Source organism: Acipenser ruthenus, chromosome 7 (genome assembly GCF_902713425.1).
Source record: "Acipenser ruthenus chromosome 7, fAciRut3.2 maternal haplotype, whole genome shotgun sequence".
Taxonomy (NCBI): Eukaryota; Metazoa; Chordata; class Actinopteri; order Acipenseriformes; family Acipenseridae; genus Acipenser; species Acipenser ruthenus.
Window position 1 is genome coordinate 67,351,349 of NC_081195.1, and position 25,971 is coordinate 67,377,319.

The 25,971-nt window shown below is 39.3% G+C and overlaps 1 protein-coding gene across 2 annotated transcripts in view; it reads left to right on the plus strand.

Annotated features, from left to right (window-relative positions):
- The first annotated feature begins 20,782 nt into the window (after positions 1 to 20,782).
- LOC117415193 (high mobility group protein HMGI-C) overlaps positions 20,783 to 25,971 on the plus strand; it is a 73,353-nt gene continuing 68,164 nt past the window's right edge. Inside the window, exons 1-2 of one of the 2 annotated variants that reach the window (XM_059027690.1) lie at positions 20,783 to 21,505; positions 23,706 to 23,792. In XM_059027690.1, the coding sequence (XP_058883673.1) occupies positions 21,398 to 21,505; positions 23,706 to 23,792 (195 nt within the window). In that variant the 5' untranslated portion in view covers positions 20,783 to 21,397. The remainder of the gene's footprint in view (positions 21,506 to 23,705; positions 23,793 to 25,971) is intronic. The other variant, XM_034025219.3, reaches the window with a different exon arrangement.

Sequence of the window (25,971 nt, forward strand, 5' to 3'; positions counted from 1 at the left end):
GGAGTCGGCAGCCTTCAAGTACCTTCAAGACTTCTTCCCTAAGCTGTCTGAGGCAAAGGTCAAAGCCGGTGTCTTCGTCGGACCACAGATAAAGAAGATCCTGGAGTGCAATGAATTCCCCAAGAAGCTCACTAGTAAGGAGAAAGCGGCTTGGAACAGCTTTGTCGCAGTGGTTCGGGGCTTCCTGGGCAATCACAAGGCCGAAAACTATGTGGAGCTGGTTGAGACTCTGGTGAAGAACTACGGCACAATGGGCTGTAGGATGTCCCTCAAAGTCCATATCCTTGATGCTCAACTTGATAAATTCAAGGAGAACATGGGAGCGTACTCGGAGGAGCAAGGCGAGCGCTTCCACCAGGATATACTGGACTTTGAACGCCGCTACCAAGGACAGTATAACGAGAACATGATGGGAGAGTACATTTGGGGGCTGATTCGTGAAAGTGATTTACAGTATAATCGTAAATCTCGAAAAACTACTCACTTCTAAATCTTTTGTAGTCATTTTTGTATTACTTTAGTATAAATACATGTTCATTTGGATTCATATGTTGTTTTTTTCTGACTATGTGAACGAAAAGACACAAATTCGCCCATTTTCTCATTGGAAATAGGTAAATTTCAAAATATCACTGTCCTGGTCACAAAAGCAAAGTTTGTGAGGAATAATAGCCATTTTCTATACTTTTGAGGCATAAGCAATTAGGAAATAACACTTACTAAATTGTGTTACATAGTGTTCTTAATGAAAAGAAAATGAATGAAATCACATTATGATTAAATGTTAAATACATCATTTAAATATTGAGTCCATGTGTAGCAGGGCGAGTGCCCTGCACGTGTGTATTTAGTGTTGGTTATATAATTTGTATGTGGAATGGGTTTATTTTGTGTCATTTTGGGAGCTGATTTGTTTAATTGAATTATTGTTTACAGACGGACGCTCGATTGAGACTTGCTGCCTGCTAGGCTTGGTTGAGGGGAAGGGCAGCAGGTGATTGGCTGGGCTGGACCTCAATCAGCAGGTGGGCGGGTCTTGATCGAGTGTCCGTCAGGTTAAAAACATCCGCGGGAGATGGCTCAGGGCTGCTGCAAGGCCTGCCGTTTTCACGGCACCTTTGATTTATAGTTTGTTGTATTGTGTTTTATTTTGAGTGTTTGTACAGTCGTGTATCGTCCTCTGTGCGCTACCATCGCTGGTAGCGTCACATGACATTATTTTACTTTCGTTTTCTTTTTGTTTGTAAATAAAGTATTACTTGTATTGTAACACTTGAAATTTATTTGCTTGCGATTGTAAGTCGCCCTGGATAAGGGCGTCTGCTAAGAAATAAATAATAATAATAATAATAATAATAAAATAAAACCTGCGCGCCTGTGCCGGCGTTTTCAACACCACCACCACTGTCTCTCTGTATGCTTGAACAGCGGCTACCCACACGCGTGACACGAGGAAGACCCTGTCACACCATGTTTTTTTTTTTTTTTTATTCCTAAACAAAATGAAATCGCACCTGCGATGTTGACACTTTCTTTGCAACAGCAGCCTGTGAAACCACAGGAGACTCCAGCTCCTTCAAGAGTTCAACGTGGTTTACGCAATTTACGCAAGTCACAGCGTAATCACAGCGTATTACACTTTGCTATGGTTTTATTATGCTAAACTATACTACTACTACTACTACTACTAATAATAATAATAATAATGTTATTTTTGTTTTGTTGGAAAAAACAGTTCTCCACATTATCTTTATTAACATTATTACTGGTCCCCCTTTTTATTGTGTTAAGAATTCCGCATGAAACGACCATGCAGACAGCACCTGTAGAACTCCTCTGTTTGTATTCTGGGACACTATCACCCTTCATTTAAATGTGCTTTATTTTGCTCTTATCTGCCCCCTATTTTACTGCATTTAATCCTGTACTTCAGAATACTGTAATCTGCCAAGTGTTTAACCTGCAGTACTTTGTATTTAATCACATCCTGATGTAACTATCACTATTTAATCATATCCTGATGTAACTATCACTATTATCTGCTGTATTATTGAATTGTGGTTTGTTACACTTGTACTTTGCTTGAACAAAAGTTATTGTATTTCTTGCTCTTATTGTATTACTTGTATTGTAACACTTGAAATGTATTTGCTTACGATTGTAAGTCGCCCTGGATAAGGGCGTCTGCTAAGAAATAAATAAATAATAATAATAATAATAATGCACCAGGAAGGATGCTGCAATAAATAAATCTACCCAAAATAAATAAATACATTAGAAGCTCAATTAATGTGTGTATTTAAGAGGGATCGTGTTTTTTCTTTCTGGAAGGGAAATGTCCAGTTCTTTGTGTTTCCTCTATGGAAGTGGCAGTGGAGGTGCCACACAGAGCGGTCAAACCCACGTCCAAACGAGTGAGGGCAACCCTTGCCAGACATGCCTGCTACTCTGAAGCAGACGGGGAAGAAAGAGCCTTCAGAGAGGGCTGCCTCCTGGTCAGGTTAAACAGCCCCAGGCCCAGCAGGTCCTGGCCCTCAGTTAGCTAACCCTTCCCTGAGAAGAGGGCCCCCAGCTGGGGAGGAATTTGAAGCGGGAGCAGAGGTCACACTTAATGCCATCTAGCCAGAGGCGTGCAGCTCATTCACAAAACCAAGCCCCATGCAATTAGCGCTACAGAGGGAGAGAAAACGCAGGTGGAAAGAAAGAAAGCAGGGAGGAGTGGCGGCAGCGTATGATGGGGCTTTTCTATTTTAATACCACTGTTCCTATAAAGATGATTTATTTGATTTAGAAGAGATGTTAGCTTTAACATGGGAACACATGCAGGCAGTTAAGCAGTTTAAACAGCGACGCGACAGTTGTGAGAGTCGTGTGAGCCTGTGTGCCGTTTTTGTCCAGTCTAAGCAGGATGACACACTTTTTCGAAAGTTTAGTTGAAAAAGCCCAGCTGGAAATGGAAGGGTTGCGATGTGGTGCTCAATGCACAGTCTAAACAGACTGCTAAATATTCTTTATTGCACACGTTAAATAAACTTGCAGGGCTTTTACAGGATAAATAGAAGATACTTTGGTGAGAGGGAGGCTTGTTAACTGGCACTGGTGAGATGCTTAAAACAATAATAGAGATTTTTTTTTTTAAAACCCTGTGTCTGAATGTTTCAGAGTGTGGGAAGAAGGATGCGGAAACTTACAAAGGGATTGCTGGTGTTTTGCGAAAATTATTTGATGACTTTTAAACTAATGAAGGTTTTAAAGACAGGGTGTTATGCTACAACAGCAGTAGCGATTACAAAAATACATTGCTGAGATAAAGTCAATTTTTTGTCCAAAATAACGTCACACTTCACATTAAACACTGCACTACTTTCCCTGGTTTCCTGCCGTTGTATGTATTCTTGCAATATCTGTTTTGATATTTTTATTAACATATCACTGCTCATATATCAGTTGTGACCAGTTATTTTCCTTTCACATTGGTTCTACTTTGGGTTTTCCCATCAAAATGTCTTTTGAATTCAATCAGAAACATTTCATTGGTTCCTGAAGTTCAGCATTTCGAATGGTTCATCTGTCCTACCTGCTCGCTCCAACGCAGGTTCAGAGGGGCGGGAACAGGGTAGGAACATTTTTTTGGTCATCATCTTGCAGCAGCCAATGACTGGAATGAGTTTCAACAACAGTTAAAATTAGAAAGGTTCATATCCGAGGTTTCTTTTAGCTGTAGGGTCGACTCATTGCTGACTGACATCTGTGCCTGCTGAGTTTGATATTTGATGTTTTATGTTTCGTGATTGATTTTTGTTTTTTTTTTACTCTTGTTTATTGTGTTTGATGTTTGCTGTGGTGGTGTGAGCCTCTTGCCAGCTCGTCATTGTAAATTAGAATTTGTTCTCAATTGACTCATCTGGATATATAAAGGTTTTGATTGATTGATTAACTGTCTCTATTGACAATGTCTGTAGAGACACTTTAACTGTCTCTAACTACAATGTAATTACACCGTAGTAAATTAGAGAAGCAGAAACTAGGAACAAAGAACTGAATCTGTTAAACACTCTGCCGTTCTAATTATAAAAAGGACACGCTCTCGTGATTGATCATATCACCAGAACCCCTTGATGGAATTCCAGGCTTATTACTTATAACTGTGTGTGCATTATTCCTTATATTATTGTACCTGACTGCAGCAGCAGCAAGCTTACAATAACACAGTCAAACATGACAACCCTAGTGCAATAATTAACAGGCAACGTTAAGAAACTAGTTGAAGAATGTCATGAATCAAAACTTCAATGGACACAGACTTGCTTTATTCCTCAGGTGGGAGAGGATTTCAAGACTCTGAGACTGGGGAGTGGAAGGACTCTGTGGTAATTAGGTCTAATTGCTGGTATGCGGAGGAACCCTAGCTGCACATTCTCCGCAGGGCAGTAATAGACTAGATAATTAGGAGCCACCCAGTCCTTGGCAGGAGGCAGGAGACAGGGGGAGGCTTTTATTGATTTGATTTTATTGTAGTTGTCAGCTGGGTCTGTGTAATAAACCATTAAGATAACACCAATAACATCTTCCACCTGCCTCTCCAGCTCAAGTGACAGAAAACACCAGGGTTTGTTGAACTTCTTTAGATACACTGTATTGCACTGAGCACCTATCAGTCTAAACATGTCTAAATAGTGCCACTGTTTGGACAATTCAAATCTTAGATCTCTCTGTGTATCAAACACACACTCTGACAGTGCGTGCAGGTCGCTTTAGTATATTCCAGTTTTAGTATTAAAAAAATTCCAGCGATTTGTACATGACTGTCAATTATCAAGCAAGTAGTGCAATATTAATTGTTAAATAGACCCCATATTTTAATGATGCAAAAAACAGTTAAGTCCCCTGGTCTAAACATTACCATTAATCTTTTACAAATACTTTTAAAAACTGTACAAACCTTTTTACCCCACGAACGTTCCTTATATGGAACCTGGCTCATTGTGACACCCCATACATAAGGTTCCATTTTAGAATTCCCAGAAGATATTGATGGTTCCACAGAGATAAGAGGCAGTATAAAGAATAATGTACTGTACAGTGTGATGATCAGTTTTGACAAGTATATTGCAACTTCTTTAATGTCTGCTACACATTTGGTTTGCATTTTACAGCAGTCACGGTGAATAGGGTTATTTATAAAGCAACAGAGTGCCATCATTGTGAATATTTCCACTTTAAAAAATATATGTATACTAACTAAAACCATTATTAAAATCATCTACATTCTTTAAAAGTTTAAGAAAAAAAAGGAAAGGAGATAAATGAATGCAGAAGTCATTAGGCTGGCTGGCACAGTGTTTGACAGATGTGAGTTGACTCCTAAAGCAGAGAAATCCAGTGATCTCATTTTGTCTGTAAACTTTTGCCAAGTATTTATTTTAATAGATGGGAGGAACAGAGCTGTTCACGGCCATTCTCCACATTATGCAATTGTACTGCAACCACTCCAAGAACCACCTCCAAGACAAAGATTCATGAAGCTGCATTCTGCCAACGCACCTCTCGATTTGCTATGATAGAGCATATTAAAACACATGGCTGTGGTAAATGCATCGTATAAACATAGGAAGCTGCAGAAATACTGTGCTGAACTTTTCTAAGGGCAGTTACGGAAGATGTCAGTATATAATGACAGTAACGGCTCTGATGGGCTGCTCTGGTAGACCAGGCAAACAGTTTTCACCTCTGAGGATGGCGCACGTGTTTGTAAAACGCCGGGTTTGTGAACCCCACGGCTCGCTGGCCAGGTCCCTCGCTGTCACTGTGGTTAGCTTAGTGCTTCCACTTAGCTCTGCACTGTTCCCTGGCTTCCATTCAAAACAAGTCCTGGAAAGCACACAAAACGTGCATTCTTTCAGGATCCCTGGGAGCCCCGTTGTAGCAGAGTCACTGCCAGCAGTTAGGTATACTTACACAGCTAAGGGATTTGTTTTTTTCAGTTCTAAATATAACCGAATGTCACCAGTAAAAGACTTAAATCTCAGGGCCACACCAAATAGGATGTCCTCCGACCGAAAAAAAACAAAAACCTGCTGTCTCAGCCAAAGTTCTATCATGTAGAGTAGAAGAAGGGAAGCCATGTCCATGTGTGGATATGGGTTTAATCCAAAAGTATTCGAACTGTATTAACAACAGAAAACCAGACTACAGTGGCCCTGCTGTTAAACAGAGATATGCATGTTCCCCTAGTTTAACCCTTTAACTACTGGGTTGACACACTGGTGCCCCCTGCTGGTGGAATGAGGAAATACTATAAGCTTTACAGTAGATTTTGCACGGTTTCTAAAGATGTTTGCGTAAAAAGTAATTTCCTTACTTCTCTGTGGCGTTAATCCATTTAGCCTTTCACCCCACTGAAGATGTACTCCCTGTGCAACAAATTATCAGGATCACTTTTCCTGCACTTGATTCATACACTGCATCCTCATCTATTATTTATTTCTTAGCAGACGCCCTTATCCAGGGTGACTTACAATTGTTACAAGATATCACATTATTTTTACATACAATTACCCATTTATACAGTTGGGTTTTTACTGGAGCAATCTAGGTAAAGTACCTTGCTCAAGGGTACAGCAGCAGTGTCCCCCACCTGGGATTGAACCCACGACCCTCCGGTCAAGAGTCCAGAGCCCTAACCACTACTCCACACTGCTGCCATCTACAAATACAGCTGATGTTGCTGATTGAGAGAAGGGCTAGAGGTTTGACAAGGCTAGAAACAAGTTTTAACACTTGCTAAGGAATGCATTGTTGTACACTGATACCATATCAGTAACACTATGCTACTGCATCAGGAGTTCTGTGCAGTAGTTATTTCAGATACAGTGTGTTTCCACAGCTGCCAGAGCAGAGCTCTGCTAATGGGTCTATTGTCAGGGCAATACACATGTATTATCCCAAAGGTATTGTTCTAAATGTTTCTGTAGGGGTTGACATGTGCGTATGAAACATGCATGCTCCTAATCAGGAATGTAACAGGGAGTGTGTTTAAATACTTACTCAACCAGAACCAGAAGGAACAGACCCAGGGGGAGGACCCGTTAAACACTGATTCTGTCTGACCCAACTTTCCCAAAGATAAAGAAAATGGGGCTGGGAGCAATTATATGAGACTGTACTGGAGAGTACTGAAACAAATGTCATGCAGGAACAAGGCTTTTTCACTGCTTTCTACGTTTATCATCACCTCACAACTTTACATTGAAACGTCTGACCTTAGGATATCCGCATCCACTATCACATTAGTGCTGTCTGTAAGGAAATAGGACCCACACGAGACATCACTTCCACAGATCAGCAGTGGATACCATCCTAATGAACTGGAAGTCATCAGAGAAGCAGCCAGCTCCAGTCCTTATCGAAAACAAACTCAATACATGGAAATCTATTTCAGCATTCAGTTTATATTTAATATTGTGCTCTTGCAATGTTTTTCTTTCTTCCCTTTATAAAAACCTTGGCTTCAATGCAGGCGAATCAACGGGCACTACTGTGCTGTAAAAGCATCTCAATCATCCTGAATTAACTCACCAACCCAGCACAGCAGAGCAGAGACAGACCAACTGTGCTGAATGTGAACGAGTGATGTCAAACTCAGGGCTCCAGGTTGGTATGATATGGTATGCTCAGTCAATGCTATATAAAAACCAATAATATGAAAGATGCCATTGGCTGGTTTACAGTGTCAGGGTAATAGACTGGGATTGAGGGCCACACCATTGACCACGCACTATCTGGAAGCTTGGAATCTGTAACGACAGTTACATCACACAGCTCTACCCATTACAAAACTTTACAAAACATTTTAAAAATTTACAAAACTTTACAACGCATTAGTAAGACCTCATCTAGAATATTGTGTTCAATTCTGGTCACCTTGTTACAAAAAGGATATTGCTGCTCTAGAAAGAGTGCAAAGAAGAGCGACCAGAACTATCCCGGGTTTAAAATGCATGTCATATGCAGACAGGCTAAAAGAATTGAATCTATTCAGTCTTGAACAAAGAAGACTATGCGGTGATCTGATTCAAGCATTCAAAATTCTAAAAGGTATAGACAATGTCGATCCAGGGGACTTCGTTGACCTGAAAAAAGAAACAAGGACCAGGGGTCACAAATGGAGATTAGATAAATGGGGCATTCAGAACAGAAAATAGGAGGCACTTTTTTACACAGAGAATTGTGAGGGTCTGGAACCAACTCCTCAGTACTGTTGTTGAAGCTGACACCCTGGGATCCTTCAAGAAGCTGCTTGATGAGATTCTGGGATCAATAAGCGACTAACAACCAAACGAGTAAGATGGGCCGAATGGCCTCCTCTTGTTTGTAAACTTTCTTATGTTCTTATATTACACTCTTCCACCCAACCACAGTGATTGGCAGCTGGAAATGTGAGAAAAGCAGAGTGAAACGGAACAGGAGAGGCTGGGCGTTTACCCACATCCACACACTCCCCATGCAAGCACTTTCACCACTGTGCATACCAGCCAGGCTTGTTTGCACGAGCAGTTATAGAGCTTGTAACCTCCCCTGGGTCCCACAACACTGCCTGGTTACACAGGCACACAAGGCTCAGTCCCTTGTTGGGATCTGTTAAACCCTTGTAGGCTTCACTGCAGCTTATTCGTCCGCACCCTCGATTGTACAACACTCCAGTATTGTTGGCATGCATCACGTGCATCTCTGTTCTATGCCAAGCGCAATCAGATTAAAGATGGCGGGGATGGCAGCACAGTGCACAGCCACAGATCCCAGCTGCCAGCACTAGGAGAACTTCTCCAATCTATAAAAACAGATTATTGACATTCTTCACATTCCTTTTTCCGTGCCACTCGCTACTCGGACACAGTGTTAGGCAAGAAGTTGTCTCATTTCACTCCAGATCAAGATTGGAAGGGAACAAGTTAAGGGTGTTTTCAGCACTGTTTGGAGCAGCATACCCAAGGTATTACGAGACCTGCTTACCAATGCTAACGGTTTCTGAGCATTACCAGTGAACGCATCTAATGGCACATTTCCATCTGCAACCAGTTTGTGAAACTCATCTCCTTACTAATGTTGCAATCACACAGAGAGCTGCAGAGGTTGTTTTTTTTTTCTTTACTCCTCCTAGCTTCACACTGTTAAAAGGTTGCAGGTCTCTCTCTCTGATAATATGCATTGCAATTTCTCCTCGGTTAACAACTGTTGTGAGTAACCCAGGAATTACCTATTAATTACACACAGGCTCATAACGCTGTTCCCACATTGTGGCTCTCTGGAGACAAAGAAAGCATCCCTGAACTTGTTCAGATTGATCTCCTGGTTAGTGTCTAGCAGTTTGGGTTTTTTTTTTTTTTTTTTTTTAAAGTAAACAGTTTTAAACTGACGTCCTAAACAGGATTAAAACGCAGACCTACTGCAGAATGTGCTTCAGCAAAGCGAGCAAATTGTTTTGTCTCAGAACACTGGGAATTCTTTTTATCAATCAGATTTTTTGTTTTGTTTTTAAAATGTGCAAATAGCAGAAAACAACTGTCGTGGCTGCATTAGAAGAAAAACAGCTTGGACAAGGCAGAGTTTAGGGACAACAATAATTTATAACGTGGTTTCAGGACATGCTATGAGCACTTTTACTAACGCGTTAACAAATGTCCTAAAAATGCTAATGGCTGGTTAATGTATAATCAAAATAAACTATATGAAAATGTATAGGGGCCTAAGAAACAACCAGATCTTACTTGTTTAAATTTTAAAAAGACGACATTACTTTTGTATAAACAGATTACTAGAAAATCTAGTAAAGTTAGTAAACCTGTTCACAGTTAATACAAAAAAGTGCGCTTGGAAAGAAAACGTGACCTGAAAGGTGACTGAACTCCGTCTTTAAAAGTGACCTGAAACAAACTCAACCACATTGAAATGCTAAGCAATGTCACAGTACATTTACATAAATGTACTGTTGTGATGTTGTTGAAGCTGACACCCTGGGATCCTTCAAGAAGCTGCTTGATGAGATTCTGGGATCAATAAGCTACTAACAACCAAACGAGCAAGATGAGCTGAATGGCCTCCTCTCGTTTGTAAACTTTCTTATGTTCTTAAATATTGTTTCTGACTAATTGCTATAGGCGCTATTTGTTTTTCCTAACTTCCAGAGTGATCTTTATTTAAAGTGCATTAAAATGCCACTCCCTTCCATGCGAAAACGTCTTATTAAAGTATTGGACTGGATCTTCTTTGGGGTCCAATTATAGCGTCATATTTAATTTATGATGAACAATGTTTTCAAAACATTTACAGATATAGCTGCATCGTTTAGAGCAATACAAGACTTTGAGCCATTTCCTTTAGTACGGTCCGAATAACCTCAAACGTCTCAACTTCTTATTATAAATCACGTTGCATTAATTACACCGATGCCTAAAGTCATTCATTTTACATGTAATGAGCATGGGATTCTGTTAGGTTTCAAAGGGAAGTCTAAACCCCAGTACAGTGCTAACATTTCCAAGACAATAACAACACAATATCCGAGACTTCATTGTCCTTTAAAAACACACAGTTAAACGTTTCATGGCGTCCAGTGGAAAGCAGTACAATGTGTTTGTGCTTGTGAAAGAAAATAGTTTAAATTTGCCAGTGTGGCATGTTGAGTGATGCCCTGCTGTTAAAAGGTGCGTTTACACTTGCACAAATATTGAGAGGATAAGACGTCGGATTCCGGTGACTTGTTTTCAGTGTGAACGCGCTGAGGACGTATTCTAGAGGAATTACACGACTCCAACTCGTAGCATCTAAAAAAGTAATTGTAACGTCAGCTTTTTTTCTTTCTTGCCCCCTCAAAGTACGCATGCTCAGAGTCTGTTTCGCAAGTGTAAACGCGCCGTTCCGGTACAGACTGTCCCCGAATCCTATCGCGAGTGTAAACGCACCTATAGATTCTTACCCCTGTGATTAGGCCAGGCTGCTTCTTTTGCACAGTGGTTAACTCCCTTGTGTAACGGGCAGTGTTGTGTGATACGCTGTCATTAGATTCTGACCTGTCTCGCCGGTGACATGAGGCGAGGTTAAAGGCTTTTAAACCCTGACTAAAGACGAGCCTGTCCTGCATTGTGGTTAGGACGCTCGTGTGCGGTGCGCGGTGCTCCGCCCGGTTACACTGGTGGTATCGTCCCTGCTTCACGCCCAGCCTCCGCCCTGGTGCACCTGGTCATTAGGTTTACTATTTAATTACTAAAGTGATTAAACATATGTACAGCTATGGCTAAAAGTTTTGCATCACACTATATAATGAACTAATTTTGCTTCATAAAGTCAAATGGAACCTGCTGAATAATGTCAACATATTGAATTACATACGCTTCGTATTTTCCAATACTTAACGAAAAACTGACAAAAATTGAAAAACGGGACAATACGTGAAATACTGTGTAGGCCTACTATTATGGCTTCTGGTAGGCTTTTGAGATATCTTTTTTTGTAGTTTCTTTTTTGATTACATGATGTTAAATAAAATATCTAAATTATGTTCATATAGTTATGTATTTTTTTTTTATTATTTCAATCCTAAAATTCTAGGTGCTGCAACACTTTTGTCCAGAGCTGTAGCATATATACCTAGACAATGTATTGATTGCATACATGATGTGTGAGAGCGGCCCTGATTCAGTGCTTTCACTGCCCTGGTCAATTTACATGATTAAAATGAAAGATAACTGTAGTCACGCTGCCAAAGTGAAAGGGTTGTCTCTGACAAGTACAAACTGGCTCACAATTCAAACATGGTGTCAGTTTGGGTAGTTTAGGTTTTGTACCTGGAATATTATTCCTTGTTTTAGAGAATTGGGGTACACTGCCGACTCTCCCCGGATGATCAAACACGAGGAACAGTGAGAAAGAAAGACCTTTGAGAGCAGACAGAAAGACAATAAAACAACCACCCATAACAACTCTATAATGCATCAACAAAACTAAACTAAGAACTGTACAGACTCGTTAAAATCCTATCTGCTCATTGTCTCTGACAGGGCTGCTGAGTACATGCCTGGTAAAATACATTTTCAACTGCCATTACCCGATACTGTGGCCTGCATCAGCGGATAACTACCATTACACTATGTAACACAATTTTTGTTCCTGGGTAGTAAGTGTTATTTCCTAATTGCTTATGCCTCAAAAGTATAGAAAATGGCTATTATTCCCCACAAACTTTGCTTTTGTGACCAGGACAGTGATATTTTGAAATTTACCTATTTCCAATGAGAAAACGGGCGAATTTGTGTCTTTGTTCACATAAAGTCAGAAAAAAACAACATATGAATCCAAATTAACATGTATTTATACTAAAGTAATACAAAAATGACTACAAAAGATTTAGAAGTGAGTAGTTTTTCGAGATTTACGATTATACTGTAAATCACTTTCACGAATCAGCCCCCAAATGTAGTCTCCCATCATGTTCTCGTTATACTGTCCTTGGTAGCGGCGTTCAACGTCCAGTATATCCTGGTGGAAGCGCTCGCCTTGCTCCTCCGAGTACGCTCCCATGTTCTCCTTGAATTTATCAAGATGAGCATCAAGGATATGGACTTTGAGGGACATCCTACAGCCCACTGTGCCGTAGTTCTTCACCAGAGTCTCAACCAGCTCCACATAGTTTTCGGCCTTGTGATTGCCCAGGAAACCCCGAACCACTGCGACAAAGCTGTTCCAAGCCGCTTTCTCCTTACTAGTGAGCTTCTTGGGGAATTCATTGCACTCCAGGATCTTCTTTATCTGTGGTCTGACGAAGACACCGGCTTTGACCTTTGCCTCAGACAGCTTAGGGAATAAGTCTTGAAGGTACTTGAAGGCTGTCGACTCCTTATCTAGAGCTCTGACAAATTGTTTCATAAGGCCCAATTTGATGTGCAGTGGTGGCATCAGCACCTTCTGGGGGTCCACCAGTGGCTCCCACTTGACGTTGTTCCTCCCCACAGAGAACTCGGTCCGCTGTGGCCAGTCCCGCCTGTGGTAGTGCGCCTTGGTGTCCCTGCTGTCCCAAAGGCAAAGATAGCAGGGAAACTTGGTAAAACCGCCTTGGAGACCCATCAGGAATGCCACCATTTTGAAGTCTCCTATGACCTTGATGCCATCTCAGAAAAATGCAGATATGTATCCACTTAGGCAGCTGGAACTAAACTGAATTGGTGGGCTTAAGGCCCCTGTATTTATACTACTATTTATATTACTGGAAAGTTCTAGAAGTTACTCCAAGTTTACTCAGCACTGAATCTATCTGGAATGATCTGGAAAATAGGTAAATTTCAAAATATCACAGGATATACTGGACTTTGAACACCGCTACCAAGGACAGTATAACGAGAACATGATGGGAGACTACATTTGGGGGCTGATTCGTGAAAGTGATTTACAGTATAATCGTAAATCTCGAAAAACTACTCACTTCTAAATCTTTTGTAGTCATTTTTGTATTACTTTAGTATAAATACATGTTAATTTGGATTCATATGTTGTTTTTTTTCTGACTTTATGTGAACGAAAAGACACAAATTCGCCCGTTTTCTCATTGGAAATAGGTAAATTTCAAAATATCACTGTCCTGGTCACAAAAGCAAAGTTTGTGGGGAATAATAGCCATTTTCTATACTTTTGAGGCATAAGCAATTAGGAAATAACACTTACTACCCAGGAACCAAAAAAAAAAAAAAATTGTTACACGGTGTTATTATTAGCAGTATTATTATTGGTGTACTTTTCATTCTTCAACAAAAAAAAAAACTGCTTGCCACATGTTACTGTTGTTAAATTGGGTTTGAGAACAGAAAGGATCACACAAGTAAAAACCTCTCCAGTGTATATATGAGTGTTGGGTGAATGCACGGTAATGTGTATGAAGCAGAGCTAGCCGTTGTTATGTTTATGGCACATAAGCTGGTTGACCTTTCATACTATGAGGTCATGGTTTCCAGCTCCTTCTGATCTTTATTAACCACATTTCCTCCTCCTTAAGCTGGCTTTCTATTTACAGATAGGGCCATTGTACACTGCCTGAGCTCCTGCGAGTTTGCTCAAAGTTTTCTTTGTCCGGCAACCTGGTTTGTTTCTTGATTAGATAGAAGTTATTTGAGGAAGCCATTCCTGAGATGAAAAAGCCCACATCAATGTGTAGGTCCCGTGCTGCTTGATGAATACCTGTGAGCTATTAGCAGCAGTGTTGACCCCTGCCAGTAAACCCCAAGATAGCTCCAGATAGCCAGGATTAAAGGTACTACACGTTTACGATGCTGCATACAGACAAACGTTTCGCCAAGTGAAATTACAGAGTCAGGAAACAACGCTGATAAAGGCACTGGCAGAAACATTCGTCTAGTTTCTTATCGTGTACTTTAAAAGGGCTGCTAAGTGAGGTTGTAAAAACCTAATTACTTTGCTGTTTGTTGTTAGCATTATCAGCATTACTCTTCGCCCCCCCATTTTGTTTGGTTGGTTGCTGGTTTCTGTGCTGCTTTGATTTGATAGGATTTGATATGTATGCACAGCATTGCAGCCTGGGTACAGTTACGCCATTGCAGTAAACTCTGAGCTACTCTACTGGAAGGGATTTCATAAGCCTTCTAGTTTTAAAGATCATATTAGGGAATTGTTTAGAACCTCCTGCCAATGCTTCTCCTCCAGTCCACATTAACACACAGAGTCATGTCTTTTTTATACTGCTCTTAGACCTCTGTGTGCTGCTGAATAGGTTTGCATATCACTTTTTATAAACGCTCCAAAAAAAACACATTGCAAAGCTGTAAATATATTTCAAACTTTATGAAGGATTATTTTTAACCCCTGAAGGTACACAAGGAATTGAGCGGTTGTTCAAACGGTTTCTTTTTTAAAATACATTTGAGAGTAACTCGAGTATCACGAGGAGGAAACGGACAACGTGGATGAGCAGATCCAACCTATTTCATGTGCCTCATTGCAAGCATAAGAAGGTTAGCATTATTTTATTTGTCGGACACATATGTCCCTTCTACCTTAAAGGGTTATAAAAAAACCCATAAAATATAGATTACAAACCAGATCCATTTTTGGAGAAATGTACAAGTGCATAACCTTAAGAAAATCAAAGGGTAAAAGAATACAAATCCATGTTGGTAATTTTGAAATAGTGTTTTGTAAATTCAACAAACTAAAAACAAACAGACCCCCAAAAACAAAACCATTGGAGCACAAGCCCCAGATTCACAGGAGCATCACTGGGGAACACAAGCAAGCAAGAACAAAGTGAACCACATACTGTTGCGAATAAATGTGGCTATTGATACTCCATGTATGGAAATTGGCAATGTAAACATGCTCTCTTGTGGTTACCTAGCCAGTAGCTGGACATTTTGACTGTGCACTGTTTTTTCATGACTGAGGCCATCAGTTGCCGTGCAGATAACCACATTGGTTTGTTCAGAATCGGAATCAAACGTTGCACACCAGCCTTTGTTGTGTCACGGATCACGTGTTGTTTGTGGCGTTTGCCTCTTATATCGCTCAGAACCTCATTGGCTAAGATAAGGTTCATAATTATTAATAATAACAACATGCATTATACAAACAAATAACGAATACATCCGAGAAAAGACTAATAATTACTTTATAAGAGGACTGAAGCTTTGCACTACCACTGTGTCATAGTTATTTATTGTATTTCTTGCTCTTATTGTATTACTTGTATTGTAACACTTGAAATGTATTTGCTTAAGATTGTAAGTCGCCCTGGATAAGGGCGTCTGCTAAGAAATAAATAATAATAATAATAATAATAATAATAATCATAGGAATTCTATTTTAATAAAATGTTAGTCCTTTTAAATAGCCAGTAACAGATTTATAGATGTTTTATAACTGGATCCTAAAACTGAAGTGTAAACATGGAATTTATGTTTTAAAATGGAACTCTAACCTTGGAACAGCATTTGCCTCGGAACAATTCTCAATTCTAAAATGGTAAGAATTGAGGGAGCAATCTCGACAAGTGTTCCAACCTGTGCAGATCACCGTACTAGAAGAGCCTGGAACTGTCACCACCACTCCTTCACTGGACAACCAATTCACTCATTTTTGAAAACTACAATGGTCTGCAAGGTAGGGTATGACGTAAAACCAAGAGAATAACAGATATCAGTTTTGTATTGCACTTTCAAATACAGGACGTGTTTTGCAAAGTATTTGTTAGGTAGCACTGCAATACAAGTACTAATAGACCACATTCTTTTAGACTGACTAGATCTGCACCCTCCTCCTCCTCCTCTCTCTCTCTCTGTGAATGGCTGGGCCTGGCCTTGCTGTCTGGGTGAGCACGGTCCTGCCTGGGTCTTGTGTGGGCTCTACCCCCAGAGGCCCCTCCTTTCACTGGCTATGCGTGTGGCATTGCCTGCCTGCCTGTCTTCTGATGCTCTGTTTAATACTGGAAGTTGTTGGACTGTGTTCAGCCATTTCCATCATAGATTTTACACGGGAAATAAATGCATTTAAAACCTGACCCGACCTGAACTCCAACCAGTAAAAGGGTCTGTAACAGACCCGTTTAACCAGCTCCTGAACCAGAACCAAGCCTCCTGAAGCAGCGAGACCAGCTGAAAGCAGCACACACCAGGGCTGGCCAGTGCTTGAATGCTCCATAGGGTTCACACAAACATTTACAAACGTTCCCCATAGCATAGGAAAGTGTAAAAAAAGCAGTGAAAGCATACAATGGACAATCACTGTAAAGGCAGAGTGGTACAGTAAAGTATACGGCAAATTCAAATTGTGTCGTTTACAGCACATACATGAATACAAAAATAAAGTTAAAATAAAGCGCCACTCTTCATTTCTGCTTACTAGCTGCCTTGCTTGCTAAGCTGGTGGTGGCCAGACTCGTGCTGGGAGATGTTTACATCACGCACAGTTCGTGTAAGAAGCAAGGATGCGTTGTTTTCAATCTGTACTGTTTATGTTGAAAAAGTAAAGTCTCTGAGCTCGGAGTTAAACGCCATTGTGAGTAATCGATCTCAGGTTTCGTACTCTTCCTGTAGTCATTTGTGGCCGCGGCTATTGATTGTGTTCACTGCATTGCTCACAGGGCTGACGCCGCTCAGTCTAGCGGGGAGGGGCCTCGCTCTGAAAGGGAGGGGTGGAAACACCACAGCGCCGCTCACATCCACCTTCTAGGGGGTCCCTGACCAGATTCTTTTTTTTTTTTTTATGAATGAACTGGATGCCAATGACAAATTAACCACTTTCTTTTAGAAAAGCCAGAAGCCATTTCATAATAAAGTTCAAACTGAGGACCAACATCACATCGTATTTCTTTTCATTCACAGAAAAACACTACCACATGCTTTGTTGTTGTTGTTTTTTAAATACATGAAATAAATATAAAATGCGGTTAACGTTTGTAAATGTATATTAACGAATCGACCCTCTGCGTTAGTTTAGTTTTGTTTATATGAGGCAAGCTAGTCTTCATAAGGAATTTTACAATAGAATCGCTACGCTGTAATGCTGTACATGTTATTTTGGGTTAAAAGTATTTTTATTTTGGTCAGAAATAAATAATAGAATACAATTAACGGGGAAAAAAACGTTTTTTTTTCTGCTAGACTAACCACTGTTTAATGCTTAAGATACAGACTACAAATACAGTATCGATTTACATTTCGCTTTAAACACACATACACACAAACTTTTTATCGTTGAAAAAAAAAAAGACGTTTGATGTTGTAAAACCCCGATCAGCCGCTTTTGGGGGTTTTAAACCCCTCTTTGGCGCTATTGTATTGAGCCTGGGGAACGAGCCATTGCTTGCTGTTGAGCTAGCGGCTCTGATCGTGGGAAAGTGGCTTCACGTAAAGCAGCGGATTCTTTGTCACTGTTGTTCCCCTGTAATTGATCTCACTTCTCGTGGAGGGGCGGAATGCTTCAAAGCCGGGGCAGGCTGTTGGCGGTCGGTCCCACAACACACGCAGCTCCCAAGCTAACTCGCTCGCTCACTCACTCACTCACAAAATGCATTTTTTTACTTTCGATCGGAGATGATAAGGATGTATTCAAATACTCAAGCATTTTTTTTTTGTTTGTTTGTTTTAAAAATCTTCTTACACCGTGATTTCAATAATGTGTATGTAGTACGTGCAACGCAGTTATTATTTAATTACAGCTGGTTTTACTTTTTATACATAGGCCTATGTATAAAAAATAAAAGTTCACAGATAGTAAGTTTGTTATTTAAATTGACAGCGCATTATTCCTCATATACCTTTCAGTTTAAAATATTCTGCGTTTTTAAAAATATGAGAATACCACTGATCCGGGTTTTCACGGTATAGATAAGGCCTAAACTGTGCTTGTTAAACATAATAATAATAATAATAATAATAATAATAATAATAATAATAATAATAATAATAATTAGCAGGTGTCTGTGGTTTTAACCTTGTAGATATACAACCGATTCAACATTTAAACTACACTAAGTTAAAAAAAAAGGAGTCTGACAAAAGCAGTTTTAATATTTTGAATTTGTTAATTTAGCCCTAATTCTTTTTCTCAGAAGGTTGTTTTTGGTATTCGTAAGGTAAAAAAAAAAAAAAAAAAAAAAAAACTTACTTAGGTATTTAATGGACATTTTGAACTGCCTGACGAGGAGAACAAATGCATTTGAATTCTTATAAGCATAATTATCGAAGCGTTCTCCGAAATCTGTGGTAAGTAAAACAATAAATAAATAATTGTTAAAAAAAAAAAAAAAAAAAAAAAAAACAGTTGAAAAAAGCATCTTTTAAAATAGCGCCCGCCTTTGGAAAGGTAGGCCGCAGAGTCTGTAGTTTTTCCAGATGTACTTCCGTAACACCCCACATAATTAGGCTAGAAAAGGAGCTATTTTGGACTTCCGGGTGATCGACTATTATTCTTAATACCATTTTTTTTTAACGAGAGTACTGCGAGGTATTAGGAAGCCAGCTCCTTCTCGGTAAACACCATTGTGTTGTAACCCGCCTAGGCTGTTGTTATACTAGGTATGCAAACCGTATAGGCTATTATTAATACTAGGGGCTCATCTGTATGAAGAAGGGGCTGATATTATTAATACTGTGTAGGGGCTCATCTGTATGAAGAAGGGGCTGGTATTATTATTAATACTGTGTAGGGGCTCATCTGTATGAAGAAGGGGCTGATATTATTATTGGCACAAATAATCAGAGATTAGTTTTTCATATTTACAGTAATTAGGCTACTGTAATCCATTCTTTTTAAATAAAAAACTTTTTTGCATTTAATAATTAGCAAATCCAAACATAATATTAAAGCCTATAACTGGTTGTCTGTTTCCAGTTTAAGTTTGCACAGAAATAATGTATAATTAACGGTAAATGTATTTTTTGACAATAGCAAAACACCCATCAGATCGCAATTGATTGCACCTGTACCAGAATATGACAGGTACCACTTTCAACCTGACAGTGTAGCACTTTCAACCTGACAGTGTACCACTTTCTGACATTGCACGGTTCAAGTTTTGGTATGCGACCACATTCTGACGATGCAGCACTTTCTAACACTGCACCAGTACCTGTAATATCAAGCCTGGGTTTCGCTTGTAGCTTTGAACATGGAGAAACACAGATATATTTGGAATTTAAGTATGATAATACCTCAGCAAAATGATAATTGTAGACAGTCCCTTCATTAAGTATGCGCATAGCTCACTATTATTAAACTAACGTATATGATCAGAGCGAACCTCATACACCATAGCGTCAACTGTTGTTTGCCTATTCGTTTTGATATCCACTCTATAAATATCCATTCGTTACGAAAAATCTTTTTTTTTTTAAAAACAACACGGATTTATGAGAATAGTATTGTTTTTATTAGCAGAACGCAACGTTATTTTCTAAATACCTTTAGTGACGAGAGGCAAGGTGCTGAAAGGGGTTCTAAAAAGAACAATTTGGGGTTCCATAGTTGGAAGCTTGATACTGGCATTCTATTTAGGACTGTGGGTTTGTAGTGAACCTAAATAGCACGATTGGTTGGTGTGTAACTATGGGTGGCTATTGACAGAAATCCAGTCAAAGCTCGATATTCTAAAAATTACACTATTAATAACGATGTCTATTTTAGTTATAGAGAATGCAATGATGTATCCATGCATGCATGGATCATCACCGTGCTTTCATCATATAATTGAAATGTATATTATTTTCAACCTGATCACACTGCATTTGTACAAGAACATTATGTCGTTATAGTTACAGCAACAGCTGTAATTTAAATATATTCGTATTTAGGAATTCCCTTACACAATATAGCCTACTGCAGAGGCAGACCCCCCTCCCCGCCCCCATACACAGTACCGCTGCACCGGCTGGACTGCAGTCAGTGAGCGTTCACTAATAGGCGCTCCCGCTGCAGCTGAGCTGTTTCACGCTACGTTATTTTTATAATCAATATGACTCTATGAGTTCGACTCCGGCGGTGCAGCGCGCTATGGAGTACGCGAATCCCGGGGCTGTCCCTTTAAACCGGCGAGTTCGCATCCATTTAGAGGAATGGCGCTGCTGGACACGTGAGTGTGTCTCGCTGTGGTCGCTGTCTTTACAGCCGGAGAATTTCAAATGTTTTCTCTGGCTGTGGTCCAACCCCTAGGTTTTTTTTTTTTTTTTTTTTTTTTTCCTGGTACCTCCTCCTTTATTTTTTTCACAACCCCTCTCCTATACTTTTCCACCCATCGGGAAAGGTGTTTATATCTATCTATCTATCTATCTATCTATCTATCTATCTATCTATCTATCTATACCCATCCTCATTCACAGTCCGTGGGCTGGTTTCAAATAATTTTACCAACCCCAGCAAAAAAAAAAAAAGGACTTCTTCCCCAAACTCCTATAACACTAGCTGTGGTGATTGTAAGACGTATATCCTATATAGGGTTGTGCATGGTCTAGACGCGCAGTGTCACCGTTTCATTTCACTGTGCTCTGATTTGTAGTGAGCCAATCTTAATTCATATTGATCGCTGCCTTTCCATTTACAAAAACAAAGTACCAGCGTCTTTTTTTCCATTTTGTACAGCAAAGTACCGCAGCAGCACGTCTGTCCTCATAGCATTTAAAAAGGCCTGTGCATTTCCAAACATTGTTGTAGTCCTTCATTTTTTTATTTTTTTTATTTTTTACTTTTTGTTTGTTTGTTTGTTTGTTTTTAAAATTTCCGAATCTTAAGTTACAAGAGAGGAGATCTCCCCCTCCCGTTTCAGCACCAGGACGTCCGGTGCGTGGTTAGCAGATCTTGTGTGAGTTGTGGAGGTGCTGAAGAATACGATTCTACGAGAGTCACGATGAGTACACGAGGCGAAGCAGCCGGTCAGTCCTCCGCAGCACAGGATCAACCTGCAGCACCGGAGCCTCAGAAGAGAGGTCGGGGCAGACCGAGGAAACAGCAGCAAGTCAGTCTCCTTTCTTTACAAAAAACTAACTAATAAATAATCGATATAATGGAATGGGAACATGCAATTGTCATTACCGCGCGGCAGCACTTGTGGCTTGTGCAGTCCCGCTTCTAGTAGCACTACAGGCTGCAGTCCTATGCAGTTTATTAATAGCTTGCTATTACTAGTACTATACAAGCGTATTTCTGCCAAGAGGGGGGACACAAATAAAGCCGTCTGCTTTCATGCATTGCTGAGATTGTTTTGAATGTGTGAAATTAAACACATTTGCTTTAAGAAATAGTCGCTTTTGTTTAAGTACTGTGTACCACGGGGTTAGCTAGCGAGATGCGGGAGTGCTTTCGATGTAACTGTTCTGATCTGGCTACGCTGAGTTTCACTCTGTTAAGATGTCTCTTTGGAAATGTGTTTACAGTGAACCCCAGTACAGGAATATATATGAACTCGTTGTTTTTTTTTGGTTACGAGTATACAGGCAAAAGTGTCTATAGTTGCCTAGACTATGCAGTAATGTGAACTTTACAAATATAGATGTTTGTCGTGTCAGATGGTTTTATTAACCTGCTTGCGAATGGTTATTTCTTCATTTTTTTAATTAATAAAAATGCTTTAATATAATTGGCTTTTGTGCAACCGGTTTGTGTAATTTTGTGCAACCGGTTTGTGTAATTTTGTGCGAACCGGTTTGTGTAATTTTGTGCAACCGGTTTGTGTAATTTTGTGCAACCGGTTTGTGTAATTTTGTTTATTGCGCTTTTAAATTATTATTATAATTCTTTTTTATTTCCTTTTTTGCATTAAAATGTTTAGGTTCATAGGTTGCTGTTGAAGAAAATACAATATCTAATTTGCTATTTTTTTTATAAACGTAAACGTTATTATTATTATTGTTATTATTATTTTAAAAGGTTTATAAGCATTATTTACGCGGCTTCACGTCGGTTTTTCAAGGTTTGCTGTTTTAAAAAGATTGGTTTTGGTACAGCGACATTTATTGAACTTTCAAATGCAAACCTGTCTTTAGCCATTCATAATAATAATAATAATAATAATAATAATAATAATAATAATAATAATAATAATATACTTATTCTTAGGCACTTCATTCCAAAGTGTTGATATATCCTATGCTAATAACTAACAAGGCTTTTCAACTTTGAAGCTTAAAGAGGGCTTTTGACACATTCCCACCACATCCTGTAGCGAGAGGGAAATGTTTAATATTTATAACTGCAATAATTTTATAGTAGTGATGACTCACTGAACAAGTATTAGGGACCTCACTTCTGAATCACTCACATCCCTTTTTAAATGACTGTATTGTTTACTATCAAACACTAACACCATTTCAAGTTTCTACAGTAACCTGTTAACCACACACACACACACACACCCACACACACATACATATGTGTGTTTGTCATGCTTTGCTTAATGTATGTGTGCTGTGCAGTGATATGCTACAAACTGCAAGGCATGACACACTTCAGTTATACACTTATACAGTTATGCTGAATTCGTGTTCTGGCGAGGGGACAGTTCCGCACTAGTTTGTATCATGTTTCAGATGCACTTCAAGCATGTTTTTAACATGGAAGCATCATCAGGACCCCCTTGGAATTGAGATGAATATCTCAGGGGTTATGTCCTGGTTGAATAAGTAAATAAATAAATACATTTGAATCAGAAACATGTGAAGCATTTCAGAAAACTATTCATATCCATTTTTATTTGAATGTATGTGGAGATCCAATTTATGTATCCCGCATAGATTACCATTCAACTAAAAAGCCATATACCAAACCCCCCCCCAAAAAATACAACAAACATCCAAATCTATCTTTTAAAGCTATTATTTAAAAAGGAAAAAAAAACACGCTGCCTAAAACTCAGTATCAGTTAGTCTGGACAGGCCGCACAGTGTCTTGGAATCCAGTAAAATGTAAGATAACGGAAAACTTTAGAAGAATGCAATACAGTTATAACCTCACTGTTCACTTTTCATTTCAGTATTTAATGCCGTGGTCTTCCAGTCAGATGCACAGTCTTTCACTTCAAAGATGAACGCGCTTCTGAATCAATTACAAATACATTTGATTTGCAGAGTTTCGCAAGGTTTGGTTTCCACGTGTTGTGCAGTCCATGGTAATGGCTCACCCAGTACGTATCTCACTGTCACGCTCCTCTCCTTTTATAGGAACCAACTGGAGAGCCTGCTCCTAAACGGCCAAGGGGGAGACCTAAAGGAAGCAAAAACAAAGGCCCCTCCAAAGCAGCTCAGAAGGTGAGATCCAGCTCTCTGGCATTTCCAATCCACTGCTCAGCACAGCCCTCCAAACCATTCCACTCACTCAGCTCACTGTCTTTCCAAATAACAAAAGCCACTTCTTTCCTGGAGCACTGGCGTTTTTAATGGGGGGTTAACACTGGTAACATTTTGAAGTCTTTTTTTAATGTGGGGTTAACACTGGTAACATTTTGTAGTCTTTTGCACCAAAAAGTAAAACTGTTCCAAAAACAAACAAATGCAATAAATAAATAAACAAATAAACAACGTTTGCACACATATGTTTATATGACTAGTATGAAAATCAAAATCGAAAAGCTCAAGTGAGAGGTGTTTAAAAATGATGCGTTTCTTAATTCAATTGTTTATGAAAACAAACAAGCAAGCAAAAACAAAATAAAGTAAGAGGTACTTGCTTGTACCAGTAATCAGTAGACCTGTGGTATGAACTGAGCATTCCTTATCGTTTGTCTAAACCAGGGCTAATTTAATATCTGTTATGATTCAAGCATGATTGTAGAGTTTCGTGATCCAAACAGATTTTTTTGGGGTCTGCTGGAGTCAGACTATTTCTTTGCACATTACACAACTAAATAGTTTTAATTTAAACCCTGTGGTTTGTAAAGTTTATGTGGATCCTTGTAGACAACAATAGCTAAAGAACTTGATTGAAGTGCAGCTGCTGGGATGTTTTAAAGGCTAGCCCTAATCTGATTTAATTGATCATTTTGAGACGGGCTGTAGAATGGAATATTGCTCATGTTTAGGAGAGGAAAAGGTAAGGCATACATAACAATGCTGTGGTGGAGAGAGTGACAGTGATGTGGGGAACTACCTCCAGCATGAGTTAGAACTCCATGCATACAAGTATTGCTATTGAGTTCTGGGGAGATTAGTTAATGCAGGACACTTAAAGGGCCACCCCAGGTTAGAGATGAAACATTTAAACATAAGCCTTTTGTTAAAAAACAAAAAAAGTTCAGAATCTTCCTTAACCCTAGAACATGACTAAATTGTTTGCCATTTGTCTAATAACTTTGTAAAGTTTGAATTACCTATCACAAAAGCGGAGTAAAGAATTTGTATTGAGTTTAATCTTTGAAAATGTAGATAAAGTTGTAAGAATCACATATATAATGGCAAGCTTTGATTACCCTCCAAGCGCTTTCCCTACTTACACTGACAGGCACACCTCACACCTTTCAGAAAATACGGGAAATAATTCTCTGTCTTTTTATAGAGCATACAATGTAAGGCTTATTCATTTTCAGATTCAATATTTCTTCAAAATGCATTCCCACATGCACATCAGTGATGTACACATGTATTCCTATGCAAATACATTTACATATATCAAAAACATGAACAGCACTCACATGATGGAGTTTTTAATTTGCTGCAATGTTTCTGAACATGTTTAAACTTTGAATTGCACAATAGTTCACAGATCTGCCAAATTCCCTGTTGTTGCAGAAAAATAAAGTAGCAGTCAATTTATGCTAAATAAAAATCTAAACATTTAAGAAATTAAAAGTTAATCAAACAGCCCTAGTTTCGCTTTACCATACCCTGCTGTTCTTTACCATGCTTCCCTATGCTTTGCCATGCTTTCACTTTGCTTTATTACACTTTGCTATGCTTTTACTATGGGGAATGTTTAGAAGGGCTTCCATTCTGTTCTCAGTTTTAACACAGCTACTATTGTTTATCATTCTATCTAAGAGCAAGAAAGGTGTGCTCATACATCCAGCAAGCAGGTATTAGTTTATAACTGTGTGTGGGAAGCTTCTTTGGCATTCCTGATGTTGTTGGTTTGAAGTATTACGCTGGATGTGCCTTTAAGCCCTGGGCAGGTTTGGATGTGATAATTTGTTTCAGCTTTCCTCCACTCACAAAGGTAGAATGGTGATGATACATGCTTTTCTTTTCAGTGAAGTGTCTGAAATCATATTATGAACACCCATTTTGGGAAATGATTTCACAGTTAGTGAATGACTGTGAAATAGGGTGGCATGGTAACGGTTGTTATTCATGTTTTTCTTGCACTGGAATGAGCAATACTGTATCAAAGTAAAACAAAAACTTACAGTGGCACAAGTACCGGATTCCTGCAATTTAAGACGCCCTCAAATTTAAGACGCAGCCCAAATTTACCACCCTCAATTTGAGGAAAAAA